Source organism: Lacerta agilis, chromosome 6 (genome assembly GCF_009819535.1).
Source record: "Lacerta agilis isolate rLacAgi1 chromosome 6, rLacAgi1.pri, whole genome shotgun sequence".
NCBI lineage: Eukaryota > Metazoa > Chordata > Lepidosauria > Squamata > Lacertidae > Lacerta > Lacerta agilis.
Genome location: NC_046317.1, coordinates 91,738,472 through 91,766,306, shown reverse-complemented (window position 1 = coordinate 91,766,306; position 27,835 = coordinate 91,738,472). Strand labels below are relative to the sequence as shown.

Sequence of the window (27,835 nt, the reverse complement as noted above, 5' to 3'; positions counted from 1 at the left end):
ATCTAATGAGACCATTGATCCATAAAATAAAAGCAATAATCAATATACTGTACTATAAAATAAACAAGACCGTATCATAGATGCTGAAAATTAAAATTATTATTTTTTCTTATTTGCTCTGATGATAGTCATTGTTTGGAGGGGGGGGGGGGACGGGACTTTTTATCCATTTCCGCAGTCACACAATCAACCAACCAACCAACCAACCAGCTGAATTGGGTTCCACACAGTCACAACACCAAATGAACCGAAAAAGCCTCGAAAACAAAAACGCAAAAACAAATAGCAAAACCAAAAGCCCCAAATACCGTATCGTTTTCGAGGGATCCATGGCGTGGAATTAATTCCCAGTTCCTTCCTTCTCTGAGGATCCCCGGCGTGGAACTGTCCTGGTCCAGTGACGTCACGGGGGTTCCCTTGGCCCTCGTGCCGGGGCGCCCCCGGGCGGAGGGGGCGTGGGAGGAAGAGGCGGAGGAATAAGGGGGCGGGGCCGCGTGTCCACTCGCTCCGCCTCCCCCTCGCCCGCCTTCGCTTTCGCTTTGCCGCCGGCGGCTCCCGCGGATCCGCCTGGGAGGTCAGTGTCGCGCGCGGCCGGGGGCGCGCACCCAGATCCCCTTCCAGGGGTCACAGAGGGGAACCCGCCCCCCACACCCTCTAAGGGGGCGAGGGGGGAGGGGAGGGGAGGGGGGTCCGCAGCAGGGGGTGGGGGAAGGGGTCACGGGAGGGAAGCTTCGCTCGTGGGTGCTCTTTTCTGTCAATCACGGGGCGCGGTTGCGCGCGCTCCGCCCGGACGGGAAGCGCATTTTGCGCGCGCGCGCACCGCGGAAGGAATGAGCCGCGTGCGTGCAGCTCCTTGGGGCCGGCAAGCTGCTCTCCTTGGCCCGCCGCTGCCGCCCCGTCTGTTCCCCGAGGAAGCTGCGCTTCTCCCGGGAACTCTGCCGCGGGACTTACTTCCGTGTAAAGCTCCCATTTAAAGGATCTTCACTTTAGCTGGATCTTTCTATTATTTTTTTTAAGGTCCTCTTTCCAAAGCTTTTCGCCCCTTCCGCGCGCCCCCCCTGAAGCTTCTCCTTTTGGGGCAGCTCTTCTCGGCCCCGATCCCCGCTGCGCACCCGCCTTCGCCCCTCGTTCCTTACTTTCTGCCAAGTAGCCAACACCACTAACCTACTTTATAGGGCGGTTGTGAGCAAACCCACCGCCACAGCCCCGGGGTGCCCCTTTCGGCGAGGTCTGCAACGAGCTTACTCGGGAACACGACGGGACTTACTTCCGAGTAAACTGCTTAATCGTAGGATTGTGCTGCAGTCTGTTCTTTTGGAGCGCCTGGGGGTTTGAGAGACCATTTTACGGGGGGGGGGTGTCGGTCCTGACTTTCAGATTTGGGGTACTCTTTGTTCTAGGGTTCCTCTGCAAGAGTGGTGGGCAGAGAGGCTGCCAGGCTGTTTCTCAAACAAGGGCTTGCTTATTTCCGTCCTTCACTTTGTCCATGCTCAGAGGCTATTTGGAGAGGAAACCGCCTGGCGAGGAATGGGGCCAGGCAGCAGTCCAGGAGGTCATAGTTTGGGGCTGTTTTGGACTCTCGCCCTTGGCCCCCAGCCAGCCAGTTTACCAAACATGCCATTCTAGCTCCCGAAATAATCTTTGTCAATTAAAAAGACCCACTTAGAAAAACAAACGAGGCTGTGATGAAATGCCATCAGCCTCGCTGAGCAGAATTTGTGTTTCTGTTTCCTGTTTCTCACTCCTTTTTGTGGTGCAGTTAAGAAATTTGAAACGCTGGTTACTTCCAAGATGTGCTAAGACAGCTCCCCTGTGTTTGCCTGCCCCCTCCCTCGCCCCACCCCACTACTCCTTCACTGAAGGGGGTCCCTAGACTTGTGCCCCAGAGTCCTGCTCCGATGGGACCAGCACCCAAAAAGACGCACTCGAAGTTCACCTTGCAGAAAGTGTGCCCCCCCCCCCAGCAAAAGCCAGCTTCTTATGTGTGGCACTGCGAAGGGGGTCATTGGGAAAGGATCTGGAAGTAAAAGTTGCAATATTGTGCCCTACGTTATGCAGCCGCATTTGGAATCCTATGAGTGGTTCTGGTCGCCTCGACTCAAAAAGGGTATTGACTATTGTAGAGTTGGGAAAGCTTCAGACCCAGGCAGCCAAGGTGATCCAAGGGGGATGGAGCGACTATGAAGCAACGTTTATAACTGGAGTTGTATGCTGCTTGGATATATATTTTTTCCCCGAGCAAGAGGCATACATCTTTCCCAAGCAATAAATAAGTGATTGCATGTGTGAGAGCAGTCAAATTTCAGAGTGCCTCTTATTGCTCAACCAAGAAACACCAGGAACTTCGTGGTGTATATTTCTTTCTGCCAAAGTTCAAAGTTTATAAAAAGCTTCTGGGTTGGTTGGCGAAGGGCGTTAGGTAATTTGGGTGTGTGTATGTGAAGATAAACATTGATTTCCCAAGCATATGTATATATTAAAAAAACAAATCTACAAAAGAGCCCAAACAAGTAATTTAAGGCAAAGCAGAACGGGTGGCTGTGGGCTGTAAAATTGTCAGGTATGCAAATTTTTGGTTGAATGTGCTCGTGATTTTTTATCTGTGAAAATGAGCAAAACAAGGAGAGCGAAAAGATGGGCTTCGTTTTTTTGAGAAAAGAAAGTGATACAAAACTTACCAAGTGACATTTTCTTGTATCTGTTTGGGTTCTCTTGGCCAAGGAGTGCTGTGTCAGCGTAAGGGTTACACAGAACTCTTCCCAGAGCAGTGGCGACCTGTGTAGCACTCAGGCTGCAGCTTATCAGTAGATGTTAAGTGTTTTGTTTTTTTAATAAGAATTTATTGACGTTTTTTCTTATAACAACATATACCCACACCCACACCTACATTTATACAAATACAAAACAAATACAAAACAAATACACTCATAAAACAAATACAAACATTGCCAAGTTTTCTTATTTAAATCTTTCCTAAAAAAAAAAATTTCTATTTCTAAATCTTGACCATTGACTTCCCCTGCCTTTTCACCTTCGGTTTTATATCCTTGATCTATTTTTTAACCACTTCTTCTAAAAGTTAAACACAGTTATATATATAAAATACAGCAATCATCTTACTCAACTTAGTCTATATTTCATCTTATACTAGTTTTACTAATAATACATCATCATAATAATACATCATCATTCTATCCTTTAACCTGCTGCTAGTAACATAAAACTTCAAATATCTCCTTTCTTATTTAAAAACAAAAAAGCTAAGTAGAACTAACGGTCTTCACCCTCCGATTTCAGAATACCATAACAAACCGCTTTAAATTTTACTTAATACTTCACCCCACTCCCCCTCTATCCATTGTCTTTCTCCTAGTGACACCAGAGCCAGATTCCCAATTACCGTCTTTTCCCAAATAACCACAGATCCAGGCACAGTTCAGAACGCTCCTTGCAACGAGCTTCAGGGTATCCAACTCATCTTCTTTTGGCTGCTCCGTTTCTTTAAACCATTCTTCTTCTTCTTGTAAATATCTTAATTCTTTGTCCCTTGCCCCCGAGCTCACACCTCGGGGTCTGGATATAACAAATCTTATCATCGTCTTGGGGCTGCCACCACCAAAAAACGAATCCTTTTCCCGGAGTCGCCCTGTCATTTCTCTCCATCCTTCAAGCAACCCTCTCAGCTCCTTGCCAAGGTTTCCTTCCAAAGTGTCAAAATTTTTAAAAGCCTCCTCTGTGGGTAGTAAATTTCTTTTCAAATCCCCACACAAGACTTTCACTTTCCGATAAAGAAGTTCCAGTCTCAGCTCAGTGAGCCTTTGTTCATCCGTTAATCCAGAGTTCAAAACAAGTTCGAAGACAAAGTTCAACATAGTGGAAGAGGGGGAGGGAGTGAGTGTCAAATTACAGTTCCTGTCTCTATGTTCTTCCTTTTGTGAGAGTTGTTTTTCACCTCGGTTTAAACTTTTCATCGCCATTTTTCTTGAAGCCAGAGTGCAAAGACCGACACTTCAAACGGAGATATCTTTCACAAATTTACTCCCCAAAGGGAAATTGTAACAGTCTCACTCATCAAAGTTCAGATACTTTGTAACCAGTTCTGTAGCAGCAGTCACTCAAACTGGTTAGCTTCTTTCATCCGAAGGGAGGGAGGCAGGCTGCCTTTCTCCTTCCCCCGGGTCGTCTAAAAAGCATAATAACTGGTCCAATCAAGTACTCACAACCACCGGGTTCTTCAAATCCATGCATCACAGGTAGAACTTCAACGCTCATTTCGGGATTTGTCGCCGCATTTACATCCCGGTTGGGGCATGTCCCCTATAGCCCGGCTCCGTAGTCCCTTCACCCCCACTCCCCCTTTACAGGGGAAGCGAGGGAAGGGTTCGGAGCCACAACGGGCACAGCCGGGGAGCCCAGGGTGCGGGACGCTCTTCCCGCACCCCATCGGAGCCCCGCTTTGCGGTAGCGGGGCTCCAACCCCCGGGATGGACTGGGCGCTTCGCAGCTGAAGCAGCCCACGACCACCCGGAATGGCGTCGCCGCCGGAAGTCTATCAGTAGATGTTAAGTGTGTCCTGTTACTTGGGGGGATTTTTGTGTGTGTGTGTGTGTGTGTGTGTGTTGCTTTGGGACTCTTTCATAACCAAGGAATAGTACTTGCAACTCTTTTTCTCCTCTCCCTCCGGAGGATTTGTTTGCAGGGAGCAGATCATATGACTTATGGCTTGGAGTTGCCAAGGGACCAGGGAAAAAGCAGCTTGGCATGTTCATCTGCTCTTGTTGTTGTTGTTGTTCAGTCGTGTCTGACTCTTCGTGACCCCATGGACCAGAACACACCAGGCACTCCTGTCTTCCACTGCCTCCCGCAGTTTGGCCAAACTCATGCCAGTCGCTTCGAGAACACTGTCCAACCATCTCATCCTCTGTCGTCCCCTTCTCCTTGTGCCCTCCATCTTTCCCAACATCAGGGTCTTTTCCAGGGAGTCTTCTCTTCTCACGAGGTTGCCAAAGTACTGGAGCCTCAACTTCAGGATCTGCCCTTCCAGTGAGCACTCTTAGCAGCAGTTTAATTGGAAAGATCAGCAGGCTAAGCTTCACCTGCTATGAACACAATCACATTCACCTGCTGGTGGCTACATATCAAGTTGCTACTAAGAAAGCACAGGAGCAGGGCCCAATGAATAAGTTGGCAACCCACAGAGGGGTTTCCAAATGCCCAAGTCATCTATGAGTGTGTACTTATGCACACATAGAAAGGCTTTTGGCAAAGGGCACAACCTCAGGCATCTGTTCCTGAAGATCTAGGATGCTCCCAAGAAGTAAGGAAGCAGGGAGTCCCACAAGCTCCCAGTTTATTTACTGCGTTGTTATTGCGCCCTTTTCTCCAAGGAGCTCAAGGTGGTGTGCAGGGTTCTCCCCGCCCCCACAACAACCCTGCGAGGTAGGTTAGGCTGAGAGGCTGTGACTGGCCCAAGGTCACCTGGTGAACTTCATGGGGATTCGAACCCAGTCCCTCCCAAGTCCTCGTCTGACACACTACCACCACAGTGTTCCTCTGGAGTCTCTGCCTGGGTGGTCCTTTACATATATGCAGCCAGACAACATGCCCAAATCCTCAGCTGGATAGAGCGTGGTGCTTATAATGCCAAGGTTGCAGGTTCAATTCCCTTCCTGCGCGGCAGGGGGTTGGACTAGATGAGCCTCAGGGTCCCCTCCAGCTCTGTGATTCTAGGTAATCCCTTCTTGTTGTGAATAAATGCACAGGTTCTGTCTGGCAAGACCGATGAAGCCTCAAACGTTTCATTATTTCCTCTTTTTTAACAGCCTCTGAACTTTGTGGCTCTGTGTGAATAATTTTTATTAAGTTTTCTATTTTACAATTTAAAATACTCCTTCAACAACCTTAAAACATCAATGACTTCCCTTCTTCTCTTTCCGTGGTTCATTTTGCATAGCATAAATCCCTGCATATTTTACATAAACTAAACCATTCAGTATTCCGTTAATACATCCATCAAAACTTGTTTACACTGTTGAATTTATCTTAATGCTGCCAGCGTTTTCAAATAGACACAGTTTCCCTCCATATATTCAATAAACATTTTCCAATCTTCTTTAAACGCATGTTCTTTTTGTTCTCTTATTCTATATGTTACTGTAGATCCGCAAGCTGCGCATATTTCCATCAGTTTAAGTTGCCATTCTTCTTTAGTTGTAACCTCACTCATTTTCCATTTTGGAGCTAACAAAACACGGGCCGCAGTAGTGGCAAACATAAATAACCTTTTTTGGCACCTGGGAATTTCCGTCTGAATTATCTCCATCAAAAAGGACTTTGGCTTTTTTTTTGAAAAGTACTTTGAAATATATTTTTTTCAATTCATTATAGATTATTTCCCAATATTCTTTTATCCTTTTACAGGTCCACCACATATGAATTTTGTGGCTCTGGAAGCGATTGGTGAGAGCAGCCTTTATGGATGAGGCTACCAGAAAAGGTGGGATTGTGTGTGTGTGTGTGTGTGAGAGAGAGAGAGAGAGAGAGAGATGGCTGATTTTGGGCTGCAGCATGCATACTAAGGAACTGGAGATGTCTCTTTGGGGCTGCTTTCTCAAGGACCTTGTTGCTGTGGGAATGTTCAGGGTGGCAGGAGAGGATATATTGTTTATTAATATCCTTCCTAACTTACACTAGCAAGTTCCTTTACTGAGCAGAGTTTACATTCCCCTTTTACATGCACAGCAGATAGCTGGTTGCAGGCTCGTGTAAGCCACTCACTATATATTCCTGGTAAGTTCCCTTTAATCCCTCTTAAAAGAATAAAGCCTTACTCGAAGTCAATAAAAGAAGTTTACTCACATCAGTTCACGGTTGGATCCCTGAAGGCAGACTTAGTTACAAATATGTACATGTGGATCTACCCCATATGCATAGCTGTCAACTTTCCCCTTTTTTTAAAGGGAAATTCCCCTATTCCGAATAGGATTCCTCGCAAGAAAAGGGAAAAGTTGACAGCTATGCCCATATGGGGAAATAATCCCAGTGCTTCTGCTAGCTGAGAAGCTAGCAGGACCATTCCTAGCTAAGAAGCTGGTCAAACGACGAAGGAAGTGAAAAAGAGAGAGTGTGCTGCGTGCCTTGTCCTTTTGTTACCTGGACAGGTGAGGCCACGCCCACCCACTAGTCACATGCAAGAGGAAGGATGCTCCAGCCAGGAGGAAACAGGAAGTTTTCGACTGGCTGGACCAAACATTCCCTTGCATGTCCACTCTAGGAAAACAAGGAATGTTGTACTTGACTGCTCCCAGTGGATTAGGTATATCCCACAGTTGCCTCCTTCTGCACCAGAGTAAGAGGCACCCCCAACCCTTTTTTCATGTTAGGGCACAGCCTGCAATCCTACTGCAATGAATGGGAACTGTAGCCCTGCCTGGCTTGACCCAACTAGATCGCAGAGTTGGAGGGGAACCCAAGGGTCACCTGGCTCAACCCCCCCACAGGGCAAGAATCTCGGGCAAATCTTTGCAAATGCAGGCGCCCGCCAGGAGACTAGGAAAGGGCCGTAGCTCAGCGGAAGCGAAGCACCTGCTTTGCACCTTGGGTTCAACCTCCAGCGTCTCTAGTAAACTTGCGAATGCGCTACCTGGAACCCTGGAGAGTTGCTGCCAGCCAGAGCAGACATTACTGAGATACATGGAAGTATTGCAGAGCAACAGGTAAAAGAGGAATGAAGTCCAGTTTACACCACTAACACACTATTTTTGCAACAATTTGTTCATTTCATAAAACTTGCATGCCGCTTGGTTGTAGGAAAGAAACCCTCAAAGCGGCTTACAAAAAGATTAAACGATCAAGAAAAATTTACAGCAATAGGTTGTAAACATGTTATGTGACGACTTCCGGCGGCTGGCGCCATTATGGATGGTCGTGGGCTGCTTCGGCTGCGAAGCACCCAGTTCATTCCGGGGGTTAGGAGCCCTGCAGCCGCATAGCGGGGCTTCGGTGGGGGCACGGGAAGAGCGTCCCGTGCCCTGGGCTCCCCGGCCGTGCCCGTTGTGCTCCGAACCCAGATATCACCCATTCCCACCACCCTTCTGAGTAATACCCCTCCCCACTCCCTCACTATATTTAAGGATCTGGTGACTTCTGTTTCAGTGTATCTGAAGAAGTGTGCATGCACACGAAAGCTCATACCAAGAACAAACTCAGTTGGTCTCTAAGGTGCTACTGGAAAGAATTTCCTATTTTGTCTCAACAATTCATTAAGTGTCCATTGCAATTTGCAGCACCCCTGGCTCCGGACCAGCCCAACCCCTTTCTCTCTCTCTTTTTTTGCCATATCATTTTTATTGGGTTTATAACAATACAATAATAAAATCCATCACTTTATCTCTTCAAAATCTTAACATTTTGGCTTTTTAGGGCCATGACTTCCTTCTACCCAACCGCTTTCTCATTCTCAGCAGAGGAGCAGGCCCTGAAGCTGGCAGAAGCCATCAGCGGAGGGGACGAGAGGGCAGCCCAGGAGTGTGCCGCCTGGCTGGCCCAGCGACGTGCCCCCGTCGTGGTGCAGCTACAGCAGGACGCCTACTCCACGCAAGACATCAGGTGACGTATTACGCCACGAAAGGGCCAGCGAATAGCTGAGAGCAATCGTGAACAGGTACAGATGGCAGTTCCATAGAGCAGGGGCAGGGGAATGGTTTTTGGGGGCCGGATTCACTTCCGGGCAGCCACATGGTGGGCAGGGATGGCAGCAAAAGTGGGCAGAGCAACAGGTGTAGGTTTTCACCTTTGTACACGGCTCTCGTTTCTACACACCCTCGCAAACCCTTCTTTCTTCTCCATCCAGCTGGGAAGGGGGTGTGGCCTTGGAAAGGTATTGAGGGCCTGATAAAGAGGGCCGGAGGGCCAGAGCTTCCACACTCCTGCCATAGCAAAACGTAGTGTGACCGTGAAAGGCAGAAAGCGGAGGTGGGTGAAGCCGTCTCCAACCAGCTCATGCAGAGTTGGGTGATTAACTCAGGACAACCCTAAGGCGACAGCCCTCAGGCTCCTGGTTGTCTCCGGGGTATAAAGGTCTCTGCAAGGAGGGGTGGGCAGACACACTTAGGGGACAGGGTCTAATGGATCGTTTCCTTTCTTCTCCCAGGCTGTGGGTGGGCGTGGAAGATGCCCAGATGAGCACCGTCCCCATTTACCTCAAAGTCCAGCCTTGCATGACGTTGGCATCCCTCAAAGACATGGTACGGGCTGATAAGGCCAAGGTTGCAGGTTCGAACCCCGTATGGGACACCCAGCGATGTTTATGACAAATATAACCTGTGTAGTCAGGAGCATGAAAAACAACACTGTTTTTGTTGAGCAACAAAGCGAGCTTTTTAAATTTATTTATAATATTTATTTAATTTTTTTTTACAATTTAGAATACTCATTTAAACATCCTTAAAATATCAGTGACTTCCCTTTTTCTCTTTCCATGGTTCATTTTACATTTTGGCAAACCAGAGCAGCGCATGGAAACGCCGTTTACCTTCCCGCCAGAGCGGTACCTATTTATCTACTTGCACTTTGACGTGCTTTTGAACTGCTAGGTTGGCAGGAGCAGGGACCGAGCAATGGGAGCTCACCTCTTCACAGGGATTCGAACCGCCGACCTTCTGATCGGCAAGCCCTAGGCTCTGTGGTTTAGACCACAGTGCCACCCGCGTCCACCCACTCATAACCTTCCCCTCCCCAGGTAAATGGACCCTTGACCATTAGGTCCAGTCGCGGACGACTCTGGGGTTGCGGCGCTCATCTCGCTTTACTGAACGAGGGAGCCAGCATACAGCTTCCGGGTCAAGTGGCCAGCATGACTAAGCCGCTTCTGGCGAACCAGAGCAGCGCACGGAAACGCCGTTTACCTTCCCGCCGGAGCGATACCTATTTATCTACTTGCACTTTGACGTGCTTTTGACCTGCTAGGTGGGCAGGAGCAGGGACCGAGCAACGGGAGCTCACCCCGTCGCGGGGATTCGAACCGCCGACCTTCTGATCAGCAAGCCCTAGGCTCTGTGGTTTAGACCACAGCGCCACCCGCAAGCCTACTCGGAGTTAAATACCACCTGTAAATAATTTTCAAGTAGTTCAAAGCAAGCTTTTGAGTAGCACAGAAGTCCTCATCGGGTATACTTTTTCCATTTTGTTTAGCCCACGTAGCTGCTCCTGATAAACTGTTTGTGACTTCCTCTCCCTCTCTCCCTCCTGGTTCAGGTGTTCCTCCACTACGGCTTCCCCCCCTGCATCCAGAGGTGGGTGATGGGGCAGAGGCTCCCCCGAGACCACGAGACCCTTCACTACCACGGCATCCAGAAGGACGGCGATGCAGTTTACCTGTACCTTCTCTCTGCCAGGGCAGCAAAGCTTAGCAAAGACGCCTTGGAGCGGGACCACGAGCGCAGGCAGCTGGAAGGTGAGCAATCAGTGCAAGGAGCATCACCCTCCTGCAAGCGTGACGGGCGATGTTGTGCTGTGGCTCCTGCTAGGAGGAGGTGGTACCCCGGGAGGTGCCAGATATGGAACAGGTTCATGTGGAGGATTGAGCCACCTTGTTTTCTGCTGCTCTCTGCTGGAGAGCCAGTGTGGTGTAGTGATTAAGAGCGGTAGACTCATAATCTGGTGAACCGGGTTCGCTTTCCCGCTCCTCCACATGCAGCTGCTGGGTGACCTTGGGCTAGTCACACTTCTCTGAAGTCTCTCAGCCCCACTCACCTCACAGAGTGTTTGTTGTGGGGGAGGAAGGGAAAGGAGAATGTGAGCCGCTTTGAGACTCCTTCGGGTAGTGATAAAGTGGGATATCAAATCCAAACTCCTCCTCCTCCTCTTCTTCTTCTTCTTCTTCTTCTTCTTCTTCTTCTTCTTCTTCTTCTTCTCCTTCTTCTCTAGAGAGTAGGACCCAAACCAGTGGAGTCAAACATCAAGAGAGTCTGACTGAAGACTTTTCTGACAGCGAAGGGACCTGCGCCAGGACTTGGTCCTGCCAGCAGGGTGGCAAAGAGACATGCCATCATTGCCCTTCCCAACATTTGCCCCTCTGGTGTAAGGATATGGGAGGCCGCTGTGTGTCCTCTAAGCCTGGTGAGAGGTGCAACGAACCTCCCTTTCACAACTCCCCTCCCCTGTTACTAAGTGATTGTTTTATTTTTTAGTCAGGTGTTCCGGGTCAGACTTCCATCCACCCCACCTGTCCCTCGGAGGTCCGTCAATGAAGTTAATTCCCTAGTATTTATAATATGGGAATATCTTAGTAACGGGAGAGTCCCGGTCCAGCTGCCGCGGCCGTTTATATTCCTTGGCCTGGGCTTCAGGGGTTAGACACCTTTTTGCCTACAGTCCAGGGTCTCTCTCTCTCCAGATCCCTCTCTGTAGCAGTTAGCTAGCCCCTCCTGAGTGAAACCCCTAAGACACAAACTAACACCCCGCAGGTCTTTTCCCTGGGTTTCCCCTCCTCATGAGCAGTTATATTCCGCTGGACCCAATAATCGATGACGACTGACTTATAGCAACAAAAGCTAGTCTTTATTTATTTAGAGCATAACGGTTTCAGTAAATCAATAGTTCAATCGTAGTTTCATAACAGCATATATCTATTCAGTATAACATACTCAATCTTAAACCTAGCCTAACCTACCCACCACTATCCTGGCCTCTCTCCCTCAGTCACCACTCACTCCTTCCTTCTCTTCCCTCCTGACCAACTGCGCTCCCTTCTTTTAAAGGGCGAAACGTCTCCCGCCATTCACACAGATTGAATTTTAACTCCTAGCACGCTGGGGTTTCTGACCATACCCAGACTTAGGGCAGATCCGTTACAGAGGAAACCTTAAATGCATTGGAATTAAGCACCATAAATTTATTGTTGCTTAATTTTTTATTTTTTAATTACCGGTATTTCATTTTCTTTTTCTATTATTACGTACATCACATATCTAAAACATTCATATTACAATCCCTCTTCCCACTTCTGGTTTATTTTCCCCTTATTACACACTGCTATATCCAAAATTACACTATTTTGCTTCCTTATCTACTATCTATTACTACTAATAAAATTATGAACGTTTATTTAAATCCTGCCATCAAGTCAAATCTTCTTTCGTTTCTGCAAATAAACTATAAAAGATTCCCATTCTCTTTCGAAGTCACTGGGGTCTTTCTCACGAAGTCTGTCTGTCGGTTTTGCCCTTTCTGCATAGTCCATCAGTTTTTATTGCCATTGCTCCTTAGTTGGTCTTTCCCCAGTCTTCCTATTATTGTTCCTTAATTCTTGTTTTGCTTTGTGTTGATGTACTCAAGCCTAGGTGGTTGTGGGCTTTTGGGGGGAATATTGAATTTATTTTGTGTTTGCCACAGCTGTTGACTTTTGTCATTTAAAAAAAAAAATTACTGACAGGTTCGGTATTTTGTACATTTGTATTTGCAAAGCTTCGTATTGTGATGTTTTGAAATGTTGCTGTAAGCCGGCTTTGGGTGCAGCTCAGAAGTGGCATATAAGGAAACTGGATCTAGATCAAGGGAAGTAATAGTACCACTGTATTCTGCTCTGGTCAGACCTCACCTGGAATACTGTGTCCAGTTCTGGGCACCACAGTTCAAGAAGGATACTGACAAGCTGGAAGGTGTCCAGAGGAGGGCAACCAAAATGGTCCAAGGCCTGGAAACAATGCCTTATGAGGAACGGCTTAGGGAGCTGGGTATGTTTAGCCTGGAGAAGAGAAGGTTAAGGGGTGATATGATAGCCATGTTCAAATATATAAAAGGATGTCCTATAGAGGAGGGTGAAAGGTTGTTTTCTGCTGCTCCAGAGAAGCGGACATGGGGCAATGGATTCAAACTACAAGAAAGAAGATTCCACCTAAACATTAGGAAGAACTTCCTGACAGTAAGAGCTGTTCGGCCGTGGAATTTGCTACCAAGGAGTGTGGTGGAGTCTCCTTCTTTGGAGGTCTTTAAGCAGAGGCTTGACAGCCATCTGTCAGGAATGCTTTGATGGTGTTTCCTGCTTGGCAGGGGGTTGGACTGGATGGCCCTTGTGGTCTCTTCCAACTCTAGGATTCTAGGATTCTATGGATCAAGCAATCAGTCAGTTAATCAGAGCCGCTCCACAGTGGAACGGGCTCTGTTAGAAGGTGGTGAGATCTCCTCCACTGGAGTTTTTTAAAGGCAGAGGTTGGATGGCCATCTGTCAGGGAGGCTTTAGCTGAGATTCCTGCATTGCAGGGGGTTGGACTAGATGGCCCTTGGGGGGTCCCTTGCAACTCTACAGTTCTGTGATTCTGTCAGGGAAAGAGGAACTACTACTCGGGAGGAGCAGGGGGAGAGAGGGGAGCAAGCTAGAGCTGGGAGAGAAAATAGCGACTCATCCAGGGGAGGGGGGGGTCGCTGGGTTATAGAGAACAGCCACCCATAATCTCCACAGATTCATCCTTCTCCTCCGGCCCCCGTCAGGAAATGTCACCGGAAGAGAGGGAGATGCCAGGCTTGGGGATGACAGAGGAGAGACCCAGCACCGTCAGTCACAGACAGGAAGATGAGCCGGGGGGGGGGGGAGACGCAGACGTCATCTCAGGGTGCCTAGCCGTTGGTGGTGTTGGCGTGCGTGCGGAAGCCAGCCACTCTGAGAAACTGAAACTGACTGAGAAGACATGACTGCAGAGACTCTGTAGATTCATTATGGACAATAAATAATTATAGCTTACCCAAAGGCTTGTCGTTACTCACGACCAGCATCCAAGGGAAGGAGGATATTCCCGACAGATTCTATGAAAATAAATAACATTATACAAACCTGATTACTACCAAGCTTGACCATTGGCCAATCATTTAGTTGTGGTTCCTGCATTGCAGGGGGTTGGACTAGATGGCTCTTGGGGGTCCCTTTCAACTCTACAGTTCTGTGATCCTATCCCTGAGAACAGCAAGGTTGCTTGCCGATTGAATTTTGTGCTCCAGAGTGGTTTTGGTCCAGATTTTCTGGCGACGCGCTGGTCCGCACAACTGAGCAAGACCCGTGCGCGACTTTCTCGTTTGTATAGCTGACTTCCCAAGGGGAGGAATGCCTTTTCCAGGGCAAGAAGGCAGGCGCTTCTAGTTTCTTCCAGACCTGGCACCCTCCGAACTCCGTGCCCACAGCCCAGCCAGTTCACCCGCCAGAAAGGCGGCCCCAAACATGTTAGAGATTTCAGAGTTGCCTACGTGCAGAAATGCAGCTGTCTATCTCCAAGCAATTAAGCAATTAGCTAGTTGGCAGAAAGCCCAGATCTGCTCTCTCTGAGACCCTTAGCAACAGCCTGTGATTGGTCGATGAGTTCCTAAAGAACTGAGCTCTGTGTGTGGTTAGTGTGTGGTTGGTGTAGAGAACGTGGTCAGTGTAGAGAGAGAGAGACAGAGAGGAAAAGATTTTATGTTTTGTTTCTTTTATTTTGTAAAGTCTGTAAATAGTAACTTATGGATGCTAGTTGCTTCAATCAATAAATACTGTATATAGTTATCCAGTGAGTTCCTGAGTTCCTGCGTTGTGCTGTCCAGTCAATCACACAACAGCCAGAAGCTTCCAGAAAAGTCTGCGTCTAACTCTGCGGTGTCCAGGAATAATACGTTATACTCCTGACACTAAATCTTAAGAAAACATCCAAAGTGTGCCAGGCAGGCAAAGACCCTTCTGCTCCCACACCCAACAGGAAGGATCTCCTTGAAAATGATTTTCTTTTCCTTTCGATCTAGAGCTGGGCATTCGAGAGGGTGTCTTGGTGCCACGGGGGACGCCAGAACCGGCAGCCTCGACGCCAGCGGGCCCCTTGGGCACCCCGAACCTCCAAGAGGAGAAGAGGGGCACCACATCACCTCTGCCTGCCATGCCCCCACTGGTAATGGATTGCGAGGGGGCGGGCGACGCAGGTAGGGACGCTCTCTTTCCTCCGGGATGCTCCCATCCTCCTCCTTTTCTCTCCTTCGCGGGGCGCTACCTAGGTCGGCTGGGAATGCCCAACGTGCACCTTCGTCAACAAGCCCACCTGGCCTGGCTGTGAGATGTGCTGCGCTGAGCGCCCCAAGGGATACACCCTGCCAGAAGGGTACCAGCCGGATGTGGAGGAGCTGCAGCGGTTGCAGAAGGAGGAGGAAGCCACACGCCAGTATGAGCAGGTGACTGGCTGTGGGGAGGGGGAGGCAGCTAGTAGCGACCTTGTAGATCAGGGGGGACCGGGACCTTTTAACTCACTTATTTGCCCACAGAGCCTAGGACTTGCCGATCAGAAGGTCGGCGGTTCGAATCCCCACGATGGAGTGAGCTCCCATTGTTCGGTCCCTGCTCCTGCCAACCTAGCAGTTCAAAAGCACGTCAAAGTGCAAGTAGATAAATAGGTACCGCTCTGGCGGGAAGGTAAACAGCGTTTCCGTGCGCTGCTCTGGTTCGCCAGAAGCGGCTTTGTCATGCTGGCCACATGACCCGGAAGCTGTACGCCGGCCCCCTTGAGCCAGTAACGCAAGAGTTGGTCACGACTGGACCTAATGGTCAGGGGTCCCTTTACCTTTACCTTTGTCTCCCACCTTTATCTCTTGAGTGGCGTCACGGTTCTTGCTTAATCCCCACAACGACCCGGTGAGGTAGAGGTTAGGCCGAGAGGCAGGGTCCAGCCCCCAAGCTCACACCCAGCAAGTCTTGCGTAGCCCAGTTTTCTTGTGTTTTTAACATTTTGTTGTGAGCCGCCCGGAGTGACAGGCGCAACCCAGTTGGATGCATGGCGTATAAATATACTGTGGTACCTTGGGTTGCGGACACGATCCGTTCCGGGGTGCCATTCGCACCGCGAAAAGTCCACAACCCGAGCAGCGATACCGCACAGGTGCGAAAGCACGACACCGCACTACTGCGCATCCGCAAACTGCGCAGAATGCTTCTGTGCATGCGTGTGCAGCGAAACCCGGAAGTAAACACTTCCAGGTTTGCCGCATTCGCAACCCGCAAAAACGCAATCCGCAGCGAACGTAACCAGAGGTATGATAATAATAATAATAATAATAATAATAATAATAATAATAATAATAATAATAATAATAATTTATTATGTGGGGGATTCGAACCCTGGTCTCTCCCAGGCTCTGGTCTGACTCTCTAACAACTACGGTACCTTGCTCACTTCAGCTCCAAGGGCCACATTCTCTTCCAGGCAACTTCCCACGAGCCACATGTTTGTTTCGTGGTCATTCTCTTACAAATACTTTGCAGCAGCTTACGTAAATCCTTTAGAGATTGATGCATTAGTGACCTATAAATGGGAGAAGGTCTGGTTCTTGGTGCAAAAGGAAGCCTTCTTAATATTTCTTATTAATGGCAGAGAATTAGCTTTATAAAGTCCACCCCCCCCCAGGTTTTTGTTACATCACTTCCAATATATTTAATATATTGCAGGCAGATCTTAAAGCCTGTCTTATGTCTTAACTGATCTTGTAATTGGGTTGGCACATTCAGACACATTCAGATTCTGATTCAGTTTCATAGATTTTTCAATCCGGACATTTCGCCAAATGCTTCAATCTCTCTGATGTCTCTCTCTCTCTCTCTCTCTCTCTCTCTCTCTCTCTCTCTCTCATGTAGGCTAAGGAGCAGAAGAAACAGAAAAACTACCAGCGGCTCCTGCAGCTGGATGGACAGAGCTTGGTGCCGTCGGACGAGGCCCTAGAGTGCCCCATCTGCTTCTTGTCCCTGCAGCCGGGCGAGGGGGTGACCTTGCGGGAATGCTTGCATTCCTTCTGCAAGTAAGTAAATGATCCAGTAGCAATAATAATAATTTATTACTTATACCCCGCCCACCAGGCTGGGTTTCCCCAGCCACTCTGGGCGGCTTCCGACAGAATATTAAAAACACAATAAAACATCAAACATTAAAAACTTCCCTAAACAGAGAGCCAGTGTGGTGTAGTGGTTAAGAGTGGTGAACTTGTAATCTGGTGAACCGGGTTCGCGTCCCCGCTCCTCCACATGCAGCTGCTGGGTGACCTTGGGCTGCTCACACTTCTCTGAAGTCTCTCAGCCCCACTCACCTCACAGAGTGTTTGTTGTGGGGGAGGAAGGGAAAGGAGAATGTGAGCCGCTTTGAGACTCCTTTGGGTAGTGAAAAGCGGGATATCAAATCCAAACTCTTCTTCTTCTTCTTCTTCTTCTTCTTCTTCTTCTTCTTCTTCTTCTTCTTCTTCCTTCAGATGTCTTATAAAAGTCTGGTAGTTGTTTTTCTCTTTGACATCTGGTGGGAGGGTCTTCCACAGGGCAGGTGCCACTACTGAGAAGGCCCTCTGCCTGGTTCCCTGTAACTTGGCTTCTCGCAGTGAGGGAACCGCCAGAAAGCCCTCGGAGCTGGACCTCAATGTCTGGGCTGAACGATGGGGGTGGAGACGCTCCTTCAGGTATACTGGACCAAGGCCATTTAGGGCTTTCAAGGTCAGCACCAACACTTTGAATTGTGCTCGGAAATGTACTGGGAGCCAATGCAGGTCTTTCAGGACCGGTGTTATATGGTCTCGGCGGCCGCTCCCAATCACCAGTCTAGCTGCCGCATTCTGGATTAGTTGCGGTTTCCGGGTCACCTTCAAAGGTGGGATGGAACAGCTCCCCTAAGAAGAGGAGAATAAATGGGACTTTTTTTTTCCAAGTGGAGAGAAGTGGAAAGTAGAGTCCCCCAAGGATCTGTATTTGAACCTGGGCTCTTCATCAAAAGATCTCTGGGTGATTCATAAGATAAAAGCTCGGGATAAAAGCACAAATAAATAGTGAAAGCAGAAACGATGAAAGAATAACTCCCACAAAACATTTTTTAATTTTTTTTTTTGTTTAAAAATAAATTTTATTGAGATATCCTTAAAAGTATAGTCCAAAGTAAAGTGAAATAATCATACAAACATTGTTACAGTGTTACAATTGAAATTAAGTAGTTGCAAAAAAACGCAGAAAACATAAAGTTACAGAGGTACGAAAGAAAAATTACAGAAGTACAAAAGAAAAGGTAAGTTACCCTACTTCATCAATTAAGTAAGATAAGTTATATCTCACAACTCACATCCAATTATCCAAAGTAGAAATAAAATAGAAATAGAAGTAAAAGTTCCTAAAGTTCTGCTTCATGTTCCTTACAGATACTCATGTCAATGCTGTTTTATACATATATTTCCTCAAAAAAATTCTTATTTTAACTTTGTTGTTGTTCAGTCGTTCAGTCGTGTCCGACTCTTTGTGACCCCATGGACCAAAGCACGCCAGGCACGCCTATCTTTCACTGCCTCTCGCAGTTTGGCCAGACTCATGTTAGTAGCTTCGAGAACACTGTCCAACCATCTCATCCTCTGTCATCCCCTTCTCCTTGTGCCCTCCATCTTTCCCAGCATCAGGGTCTTTTCCAGGGAGTCTTCTCTTCTCATGAGGTGGCCAAAGTACTGGAGCCTCAACTTCAGGATCTGCCCTTCCAGTGAGCATTCAGGGCTGATTTCTTTAAGAATGGATAGGTTTGATCTTCTTGCAGTCCATGGGACTCTCAAGAGTCTCCTCCAGCACCATAATTCAAAAGCATCAGTTCTTCGGCGATCAGCCTTCTTGATGGTCCAGCTCTCACTTCCGTACATTACTACTGGGAAAACCATAGCTTTAACTATACGGACCTTTGTCGGCAAGGTGATGTCTTTGCTTTTTAAGATGCTGTCTAGGTTTGTCATTGCTTTTCTCCCACGTTTGGTCCAAGCTCTCCACTATGACCTGTCCATCTTGACCTGTCCATAGCTTCCCTGAGTAATTCAAGCCCCTTTGCCACGACAAGGCAGTGATCCATGAAGGGGTATTTATAACTATATTTACCTTATTCCTGTGTGTGAGTCACTCCAGACAGATCACCAGTTTTGCTTCAACTCCTTCTTTTTTGCCAAATATTCCTCTACATATTTCCATTCTCCTGTCACTTTTTGGTTTGAGATATTTCTAATTGCTGCTGTCATTCTTGCCACAAAACATTTAAAAGGGCACCGGGGGCTCTCCCCAGGGAGGTGCAGCTGGTGCCTTCATTATACACCTTTAGGTGCCCGGCAAAAACATGCTTCTGTAGCCAAGCTTTTGGTTAATTGATATCCAATTTTTTGGGGGGGGGGGTTATTGGGTTATTCTTGTTTTTTTATTATTATGTATTTTGTGTTTTTTTTATTGTGATTTTATGTTGACAGCTGGTAATAATAATAATGCCAATGTTTTTGCCTGGCACCTAAATAGTGAAGGCGCCAGGCAAGCCTCCCTAGGGAGAGCATTCCACAGACGGGGAGCCACTGCAGAAAAGGGCCTGCTCCCGTGTTGCCACCCTCAGGACCTCTCGTGGAGGAGGCACACGAAGAAGGGCCTCAGGATCTGGGTCAGTTCATATGGGGAGAGACTGTCCTTGAGATACTGCGGTCCTGAGGCTTTATAGCTCAAAACCAGCGCTTTGAATTGGGCCTGGGAACTCATGGGCAGCCGGTGGAGTTGGGCCAGGATGGATGCAGTGTGCTCAAACCGCCTTGTGCCAGTCAGCAACCTGGCTGCCGAATTCTGCACCAGCCGAAGTTTCCGAACCTCCCATTCCCGTATGACGTGTGTGTGTGTGCCCCCCCCCCCCCGCATTTCTCCCTCCAGGGACTGCTTGAGAGGAACCATCCTCAACAGCCAGGAGCCTGAAGTACGCTGCCCCTACATTGACGAAAAATACTCCTGCCCGGGGCAGTTGCTGGAGCGAGAGGTCAAAGCGGTAGGCCAGTTAAAATGTCTGTTTTGTACGCACACCTCAGGCTAGTGTATCGCGTTTCTTTCCTTTCCTCTCCCCAATTTGATCCTCACAACAACCTTGTGAGGTCGGCTAGGTTGAGAGTGAGAGAGTGACTGGTCTCTCTGATGTTCACCCAGTGAGCTTCTAACGTATTTTAATATTTGTTGGAAGCCGCCCAGAGTGGCCGGGGAGACCCAGCCAGATGGGCAGGGTACAAATATTATTATTATTATTATTATTATTATTATTATTATTATTATTATTATGGAGGGGTGTTGAACTTCTTGGTTCAACACTCCTAATCAGTGTGCCAAATGGATGCTCTCACAACTTGTTTCTGGCTGATTATCATAGAATTGTAGAGTTGAAAGAGACTCTGAGGATCATCTAGTCCAATCCCCTGCAATGCAGAAATAATAATAATAATAATAATAATAATAATAATAATAATAATAATAATTTATTATTTATGCCCTGCCCATCTGGCTGGGTTTCCCCAGACACACTGGTTGGCTCCCAACAGAATATTAAAAACACAATAAAACATCAAACTTCCCTAAACAGGGCTGCCTTCAGATGTCTTCTAAAAGTCAGATAGCTGTTTATTTCCTTGACATCTGATGGGAGGGCGTTCCGCAGGGCGGGCGCCACCACCGAGAAGGCCCTCTGCCTGGCTCCCTGTAACCTCATTTCTCAACACTGTACTCTAACAAGTTGAGCTACATATCAGATTGATTGATGCAACAGTTAGAGTTTGCCGCCCTGCTTTTTAAGCCCGGCAGCTCTTGCAAAATCCCTGGTTCCACGGGTAACATTATTCTCACTCAATACTTTCGGAGGCAGATTCCCTGACTTAAAGCAGCGTGATTAGGCAGCTGGGGCAATTTGCTTCCCCCTTTTCTCAATTTGATCTCCAGCTCCTGAGCAAAGATGAGTACCAGCGCTTCTTGGACCTGGGAGTCTCCATTGCCGAAAACCGCAGCCGCTCCAGCTACCACTGCAAAACCACGGACTGCCGGGGCTGGTGCTTCTACGAGGATGACGTGAACGAGTTCCCATGCCCCGTGTGCGGGAAGGTGAACTGCCTGCTTTGCCAGGTGAGATGCCCTCTGCTCATCTATTAACTGCCGTTCTGCATGGATGTGCTGGTTACGCTATAAATTCAGCCTGCGGGCGGGGAAGGGAAGACCAGTCCACAGCTGGGAGATGGCAAATGTGGTTGGAGCTCAGGATCGGTGGGTCGGATCCGTCCCTTGCTGGTAGAAGATGATTCTGAATACTGGTTGCTGGAAGCCACAGGAGAGAGGGCTCTTGTGCTCAGATCCTGCCCACAAGCATCTGGCTGGCCACTGTGAGAACAGGATGCTGGACTACGTAGGCCATCGGCCTGATCCAGCACAGATCTTATTATGCTCTTACAGCTACCAAGGAGTGTGGTATGAGTCTCCTTCTTTGGAGGTCTTTAAGCAGAGGCTTGACAGCCACCTGTCAGGAATGCTTTGATGGTGTTTCCTGCTTGGCAGGGGGTTGGACTGGATGGCCCTTGTGGTCTCTTCCAACTCTATGATTCTATGATTCTAGTCACCTGATGTCACGATGACACCACGTGGCAACTTCAGAGGGGCTCTCTCACGGCGCCAAGCTCTTTTGAAGGTGTGCTGTCAGTGTCAATCAGCTGATTGGCACCGACTGCGTCTATTTCAAGCATCCCTTTAAAATATATTTGCCGGCACGATTTGTATTCAGGCTGCACCTGTAAGCAGAGGGATGCCAGCCCTTTCAAAAGGACATTTTCCCTATTTCCCTATTCAAAGCAGGCCTGCAAGCAGACTTTGCAGATCTGCTTTGGGGCAAAGCCTTTGCAAGCACTAACAGTCAGCTGATTGTGGGCGCCGCAAACCTTTGCCGGAAAGCATGTTCATTAGAGATTGCTGCAGCCACTTGCCGCCTGATCGGTGGTTACCATGAGCTCCTTTGCATGTCTTCAGTCAGGTAAGGGCTTTGCAAGTCCCAACTATCAGCTGATTGTTGGCACCTTGAAAGCCACGGGGCTGTGCCTTAATTTTTTCCCGGTGCCACACCTGATGTCACGTGCCGTCAGGTGTAAGGCAGGTTGGCAGGGTTTAGGTAAAAACAACAGCCTTGCAGGCCAAATGGGGAGGCCTGTTGGGTCAAAAATACCTCACTTCTACCTGACTCTCTGGATACTGGTAGTCCAGACTCTTCTAAATACTTGTTTAGGGGTGAAGTAGGGATTGTGCATGCTGGTGAAAATGCTGAGATTCCTGCATTGCAGGGGGTTGGACTAGATGACCCTCGGGGTCCCTTTCAACTCTACATTTCTAAGATGATTCTAAGATGTATATAATTGCTAGAATTGTTAAGGTGTATAGGGATGACATAAGCTGTTAAAGTTAAAGAGAAGATAATAGATAGACAAGGTATAGATTAATTGTGAATGTTGATTTCAAGTCGTTATAAAGTTACTAAAGTAAATTTGTAATGAACGCAGCATAGAAGATGGGAGGAAGTCCATTAAGTAAGATTTAAATAAGTATGAGGATGGCTTAGATTGTGGTATTTTTGGTGTTTGAGTTTTTGTTGTTTAGTTAAGTGTTGTTTTTATTTTTTTGTATTTGTAGTGTTTGTATTTTGTATTTTTGTATTTTGTTTTTCTGTTTTTTAAATATAATAAATTTTCTTTAAAAAATAAAATAAGATGTAGAGTCCAAGACAGAATGGGAATGGGCGCAGGTGTCAGCTTGAAGTGTATAAGAAAGATAATTAATTTTCAGTGCTGAAGAGCCAAGTAGACCCCGGATGGATATTGGTACTTGGGGTAGAATATTCAGATAAGACCCTTCCTAGAACAAAAACAGAACAATCGACCGTTTCCTACCCATTGGTGGTATCTGGAATCTGCCGTTTTCAGCGGATGCCTAGGTCAGCTTGATAAGAGGCTATCGTGTACATGCTGTCATTTCTGGGGCACCCTACAAATGTTTGCTAACCATCTGGGGGAAGGAGACTGGGAAGTCGGGATCCCAACCACATGTCTCGCCTGCAGGCTATTCACGAAAACATGAACTGCAAAGAGTATCAGGATGATCTCCAGATCCGAGCTCAGAATGACCAGGCTGCACAGCAGACCACGCAGATGCTGCTGGTGAGAAGGGGTGGCTTGAGGGGCTCTGAAAGGGGGAGGGAGAGGGTCACCCCCCAAGTTGAGGCCCACACAGTATATTAGCAGTCCTCCGCCCCCCAGTTCATGAAGTTGCTAGGAAAGAGAGCAGTTGGCTAATAATAATAATAATAATAATAATAATAATAATAATAATAATAATAATAATTTATTTGTACCCCGCCCATCTGGTTGGGTCTCCCCAGCTACTCTGGGCGGCTTCCATCAAATATTAAAATACATTTAAAATATCACAGATTAAAAACTTCCCTAAACAGGGCTGCCTTCAGGTATTTTCTGAATGTCAGGTAGTTGTTTATTTCCTTGACCTCTGATGGGAGGGCGTTCTACAGGGCGGTCGCCACTACCGAGAAGGCCCTCTGCCTGGTTCCTTGTAGCTTTGCTTTTCGCAGTGAGGGAACCGCCAGAAGGCCCTCGGTGCTGGATCTCAGTGTCCGGGCTGAATGATGGGGGTGGAAACGCTCCTTCAGGTATACAGGACGGAGGCCGTTTAGGGCTTTAAAGGTCAACACCAACACTTTGAATTGTGCTCGGAAACGTAATGGGAGCCAATGTAGATCTCTCAGGACCGGTGTTATGTGGTCCCGGCAGCCACTCCCAGTCACCAGTCTAGCTGCCGCATTCTGGATTAATTGCAGTATCCGGGTCACCTTCAAAGGTAGCCCCACATAGAGCGCATTGCAGTAGTCCAAGCGGGAGATAACTAGAGCATGCACCACTCTGGCGAGACAGTCCGCAGGCAGGTAGGGTCTCAGCCTGCGTACCAGATGGAGCTGGTAGACAGCCGCCCTGGACACAGAATTAACCTGCACCTCCATGGACAGCTGTGAGTCCAAAATGACTCCCAGGCTGCGCACCTGGTCCTTCAGGGGCACAGTTACCCCATTCAGGACCAGGGAGCCCCCCACACCCACCCGCCCCCTGCCCCCCAAAAACAGTACTTCTGTCTTGTCAGGATTCAACCTCAATCTGTTAGCTGCCATCCATCCTCCAGCTTGTTCATTTTACCTGAAAAAATGCCGGCAGATCCAACTTTAAGAAAAAACCAGCAGGGTGGTAAACAGCACAAAGTCAGCAATGAAATTATATCCATGAAACGCATACAAAAATATATCATAAATCAGCTTAATGTATTCATTCATTCATTCATTCGATTTCTTACCCACCCAGGATGGGTTCCAACAGTAGACTATACAATTCCAATAAAACAGATAAAACCATTGCAGCTATCAAACATTCAAAACGGAACAGAGCAGTATAAATTCAGCGGAAACCCCCTCAGTTGTCAAAGGGCAAAGTAAAGAGTGTGTGTGGCTTCAGTGTATGGCGGAAGCTGTGCAGCGGCTCAGGGCGCCTCCATGGGGAGGGAGTTCCACAACTTAGGGGCTGCTGCAGAGAAGGCTCTGTCCCAGCCTGTCCCTTCTGAGGGTGGCCGGATGACCAAGAGAGCCCCTCCACCCCCCACGTAGCTTAACATCTGAGAAGTCTGTAGTGATGGAGACACCTTTGGATATTTGGCGGGCAAAGTTGCTCAGAGCTTTAAAAACATGAGACCCTTGAATTGGGGACCGGACATCAACACGACTCCATCACCCATGGGGGGGGTGCAGGGAAGCCTGGTGATCTGGTTTGCACATGCATGCTTTCCCTTTCAGAACATGGTTCAGAAAGGGGAGGCCATGCACTGTCCCACGTGCAAGATCATCGTGCAGAAGAAAGACGGCTGCGACTGGATCCGGTGCACTGTCTGCCACACGGAGATCTGCTGGGTGACTAAAGGGCCGCGGTGGGGGCCCGCGGTAAGTCTTGATCAAGCGTGCTACAGAGAGTGGATTCTCTTCAAACGGTGTGTGGTGGGCTCTGGGGCCCTTTAGGACTCCCAATCCATTCACGGATTTGGCTTTGAAAGATTCCACCCGCTTGGATTGGCATGGGCTGTGTGACACCAGGAACCTCAACCGCAATCGTTGTCAACCTTTGCACATGCCGGCTGGGGCTGATGGGAGTTGCAGTCCAAAACACTTGGACTACGACATCTGGTTGTTTAGCTGCTGCGGGCCGTAGTGAGGACTTGCAGGATGCAAGAGCCGAGCTAAAGGTGTTGCAACAGATAAACTCTTCCGAAGAAGCTGGTTGGTTGTTTAAGCTTAACAACAACAACAACAATTTATTATTTCAACCCGCCCATCTGGCTGGGTTTCCCCAGCCACTCTGGATCATAGCTGTCAAGTTCTCCCTTATTTTAAGGGAAATTCCATTATGCCGAATAGGCTTCCTCATGAGAAAAGGTAAAACTTGACCGCTATGCTCTGGATGGCTTCCAACAGAAAGTTAAAAATACATTAAAACGTCAGTCATTAAAAACTTCCCTAAACAGGGCTGCCTTCAGATGTCTTCTAAAAGTCTGATAGTTGTTTATTTCCTTGACATCTGATGGGAGGGCGTTCCACAGGGCAGGTGCCACTACCAAGAAGACCCTCTGCCTGGTTCTATGTAACTTCGTTTCTCGCAGTGAGGGAACCGCCAAAAGGCCCTCGGAGCTGGACCTCAGTGTCTGGGCTGAGCAATGGGGGTGGAGATGCTCCTTCAGGTATACTGGGCCGAGGCCATTTAGGGCTTTAAAGGTCATCACCAACATTTTGACTTGTGTTCGGAAACATACTGGGAGCCAGTGTAGGTCTTTCAAGGCTGGTGTTATGTGGTCTCGGCAGCCGCTCCAATCCAAGCTTTGTAAGAATGTAAGACAAATTCTACTGGATTGGACAAAAAGTCCAGCCTAGTCCATGCCATCTAATTCCCATAGTGGCCAACCAGATGCCTCCAATAAGCATTGCAAGGAGTTACTGCCTTGCGTGGGGGTTGGGCTAGGTGTCATACTTTCAGAAGGTAAAATTAAAATCCTTTGGTTTTCCAAGAGCAGCTTGCGTGCTTTATAATCATACATGGGTTTACCACACTAAATGTTGTCCAGCCTCAAAAATAATAGCAAATTTGAATTCTTCAAACCCAAAAAACATATTTTGCAACGAAGAAATTTGCAAACATTTTAAGTTTCGCCCCCTGAAAATGGCATGCCCCAATTCCGTAGTCTTCCATCTTTTCGGAACCAGGGCTTCTTGAAGTTGTGTGGCTTGATTGTGCAGATGTGAGAAAGCAGAGATGGGAAACTTACATTTAATGAAAGCAGATGGCTGGCGATGGCCCAGGGCTGTGGAACAGCCCTGATGTTGCAGACCAAGAATCCTGTCCAGCCACCCTAGCACAAGGGATGTAATCAGGTGTCTTTGGAGAGACCTGTGTGGCTGGGAACTGCTTCTGGTCATGCGTACAATGAGGCCTGCTGTGTACACCTTTGAACCCGGGGACTTTTGGAACTGCTCTGGTGTGCAAAACTGTGGCATGAAGCATATCCAAGATGTCATCTAGTCCAACCCCCATCAGTCCAGGAATAGTGGAAGTCACTCTATCCCAATGTGCTCTACTGAGCTAGAGCCCTTCATTCCTTCTTTCCCCGACCCAAACGAGAGAATCCAGATGGAAAATTAGAATATTGACTACAGTTTTGGTGACTATGCACAAATAAGTAGGGTGTTTTTTTAATGTCGAAGGAAGCAATTTCTCACATAATTCAGTTAAGGACAATTTCGAAAGTAGCAATCCTGCAGGAGGTGTCCTCCCGCCTTTCCCCGTTTTCCTGTCTGGCAATTTCCTGACCCACTGTGTTTTTGGACCCTGACCTTTCCCGTACAGGAAGACCTACATTGTCCTGGGACTCTCATCAGGACCCTCCCATGGCTTCCTTCATCTCCAACCCTGTGAGATAACCTCTTCCTTATGTACCCCACCTCCTGCCCTCCGTTTCATTGCTTTCTGTCTTCTCCTCCTTCCCCCGCAGGGTTCTGGCGATACCAGCGGGGGCTGCCGCTGCAAGCTGAACGGAGCCCCCTGCCACCCCAACTGTCAGAACTGCCATTAACCAAGAGTGGAGGAGAACTCTGAACATCTGGAAGAAGAGGCTGTCTCGCTTGGCGGGCAGGGGAATGGAAGTCAGGAGCGAACGTCAAGCTGAGCTCTGGACAGCCTGGGCTTTTGGAATGGCTCTGGCACAGCGAAGTTCAAGACTCACAGGCTCAGCTCATTCGCCATAGAGAAGACGACTTGCTCCCCTGTATTTCCATACATGTGAGGGCTGGGCAAAAGGATTGAGTGGGAATGCTGGCCTCTTAGTGGGTTCGAGGGCATGCTGGACTTCTTATTGTAGTCCTCATGCAGACAGGCTTTTTGCGATGTCCGTGGAGAGACACCGTTTTTGCTCCTTTCTCTACAACCAGTTTTCCCTGCTTCCCTTCCTAATGGCAGCATTACATTCTGCATCCTTCCAAGGCTATAGGAGCAGAGGCTGCTCTTGCTAAGATGCAGGTGCTTAGCTAAGCTCTGACCCCTATCACAGATTGGGGCATTGCCCTATTGGTGCATTACAACCAGGCTTGTCGGCACTCAGATCCACTACAAAATATGCTGGGTTTTGTGTACAATTTTTACTTGATTTGCCCTAATAAAAGTTATTTATAAACTAAACCTGCTGCTGTGTTTTTTTTCTGCAGGTAGTTGAGCTGCAATAATATCTTAACTTGTATTGCTCAAGACCAGGTTAGTGAGGCCTTGTATTTGGGGTTTAGCAGTCCCCTGTTCCCAGATTCCTTCTGCCTAACTTAGTTCACAGACTTGATAAAAGCGTAAAATGGAAGCGAACCCGGTTCACCAGATTACAAATCCACTGCTCTTAACCACTACACCACACTGGGTCAGGGAAGAGGAGGAC

General features: G+C 48.1%; 1 protein-coding gene across 2 annotated transcripts; it reads left to right on the top strand.

Moving 5' to 3' along the window:
• Positions 1–543: 543 nt before the first annotated feature.
• RBCK1 (RANBP2-type and C3HC4-type zinc finger containing 1) lies at positions 544–27,591 on the top strand. 2 transcript variants are annotated; one of them, XM_033153839.1, is made up of 13 exons: positions 544–574; positions 6,421–6,496; positions 8,466–8,607; positions 9,152–9,245; positions 10,255–10,453; positions 14,764–14,906; positions 15,010–15,183; positions 16,637–16,797; positions 19,682–19,793; positions 20,729–20,908; positions 22,879–22,977; positions 24,669–24,812; positions 26,909–27,591. In XM_033153839.1, exons 2-13 carry the CDS (start codon positions 6,475–6,477, stop codon positions 26,987–26,989), a joined length of 1,551 nt encoding a protein of 516 aa, XP_033009730.1. In that variant the 5' UTR covers positions 544–574; positions 6,421–6,474; the 3' UTR covers positions 26,990–27,591. The 2 variants fall into 2 exon arrangements, with proteins under 2 accessions (XP_033009730.1, XP_033009729.1); XM_033153838.1 differs by having other exon boundaries at positions 545–574; positions 8,463–8,607.
• Positions 27,592–27,835: the final 244 nt, after the last annotated feature.

Bases quoted from the DNA above. Each gene is read 5' to 3' on its own strand.
- RBCK1 (XM_033153838.1), top strand. From the start codon at position 6,475: ATGGATGAGGCTACCAGAAAAG. The intron at 9,246-10,254 runs GTACGGGCTGAT...CTCCTGGTTCAG, and splicing joins TGGCATCCCTCAAAGACATG to GTGTTCCTCCACTACGGCTT. The intron at 24,813-26,908 runs GTAAGTCTTGAT...CTTCCCCCGCAG, and splicing joins GGCCGCGGTGGGGGCCCGCG to GGTTCTGGCGATACCAGCGG.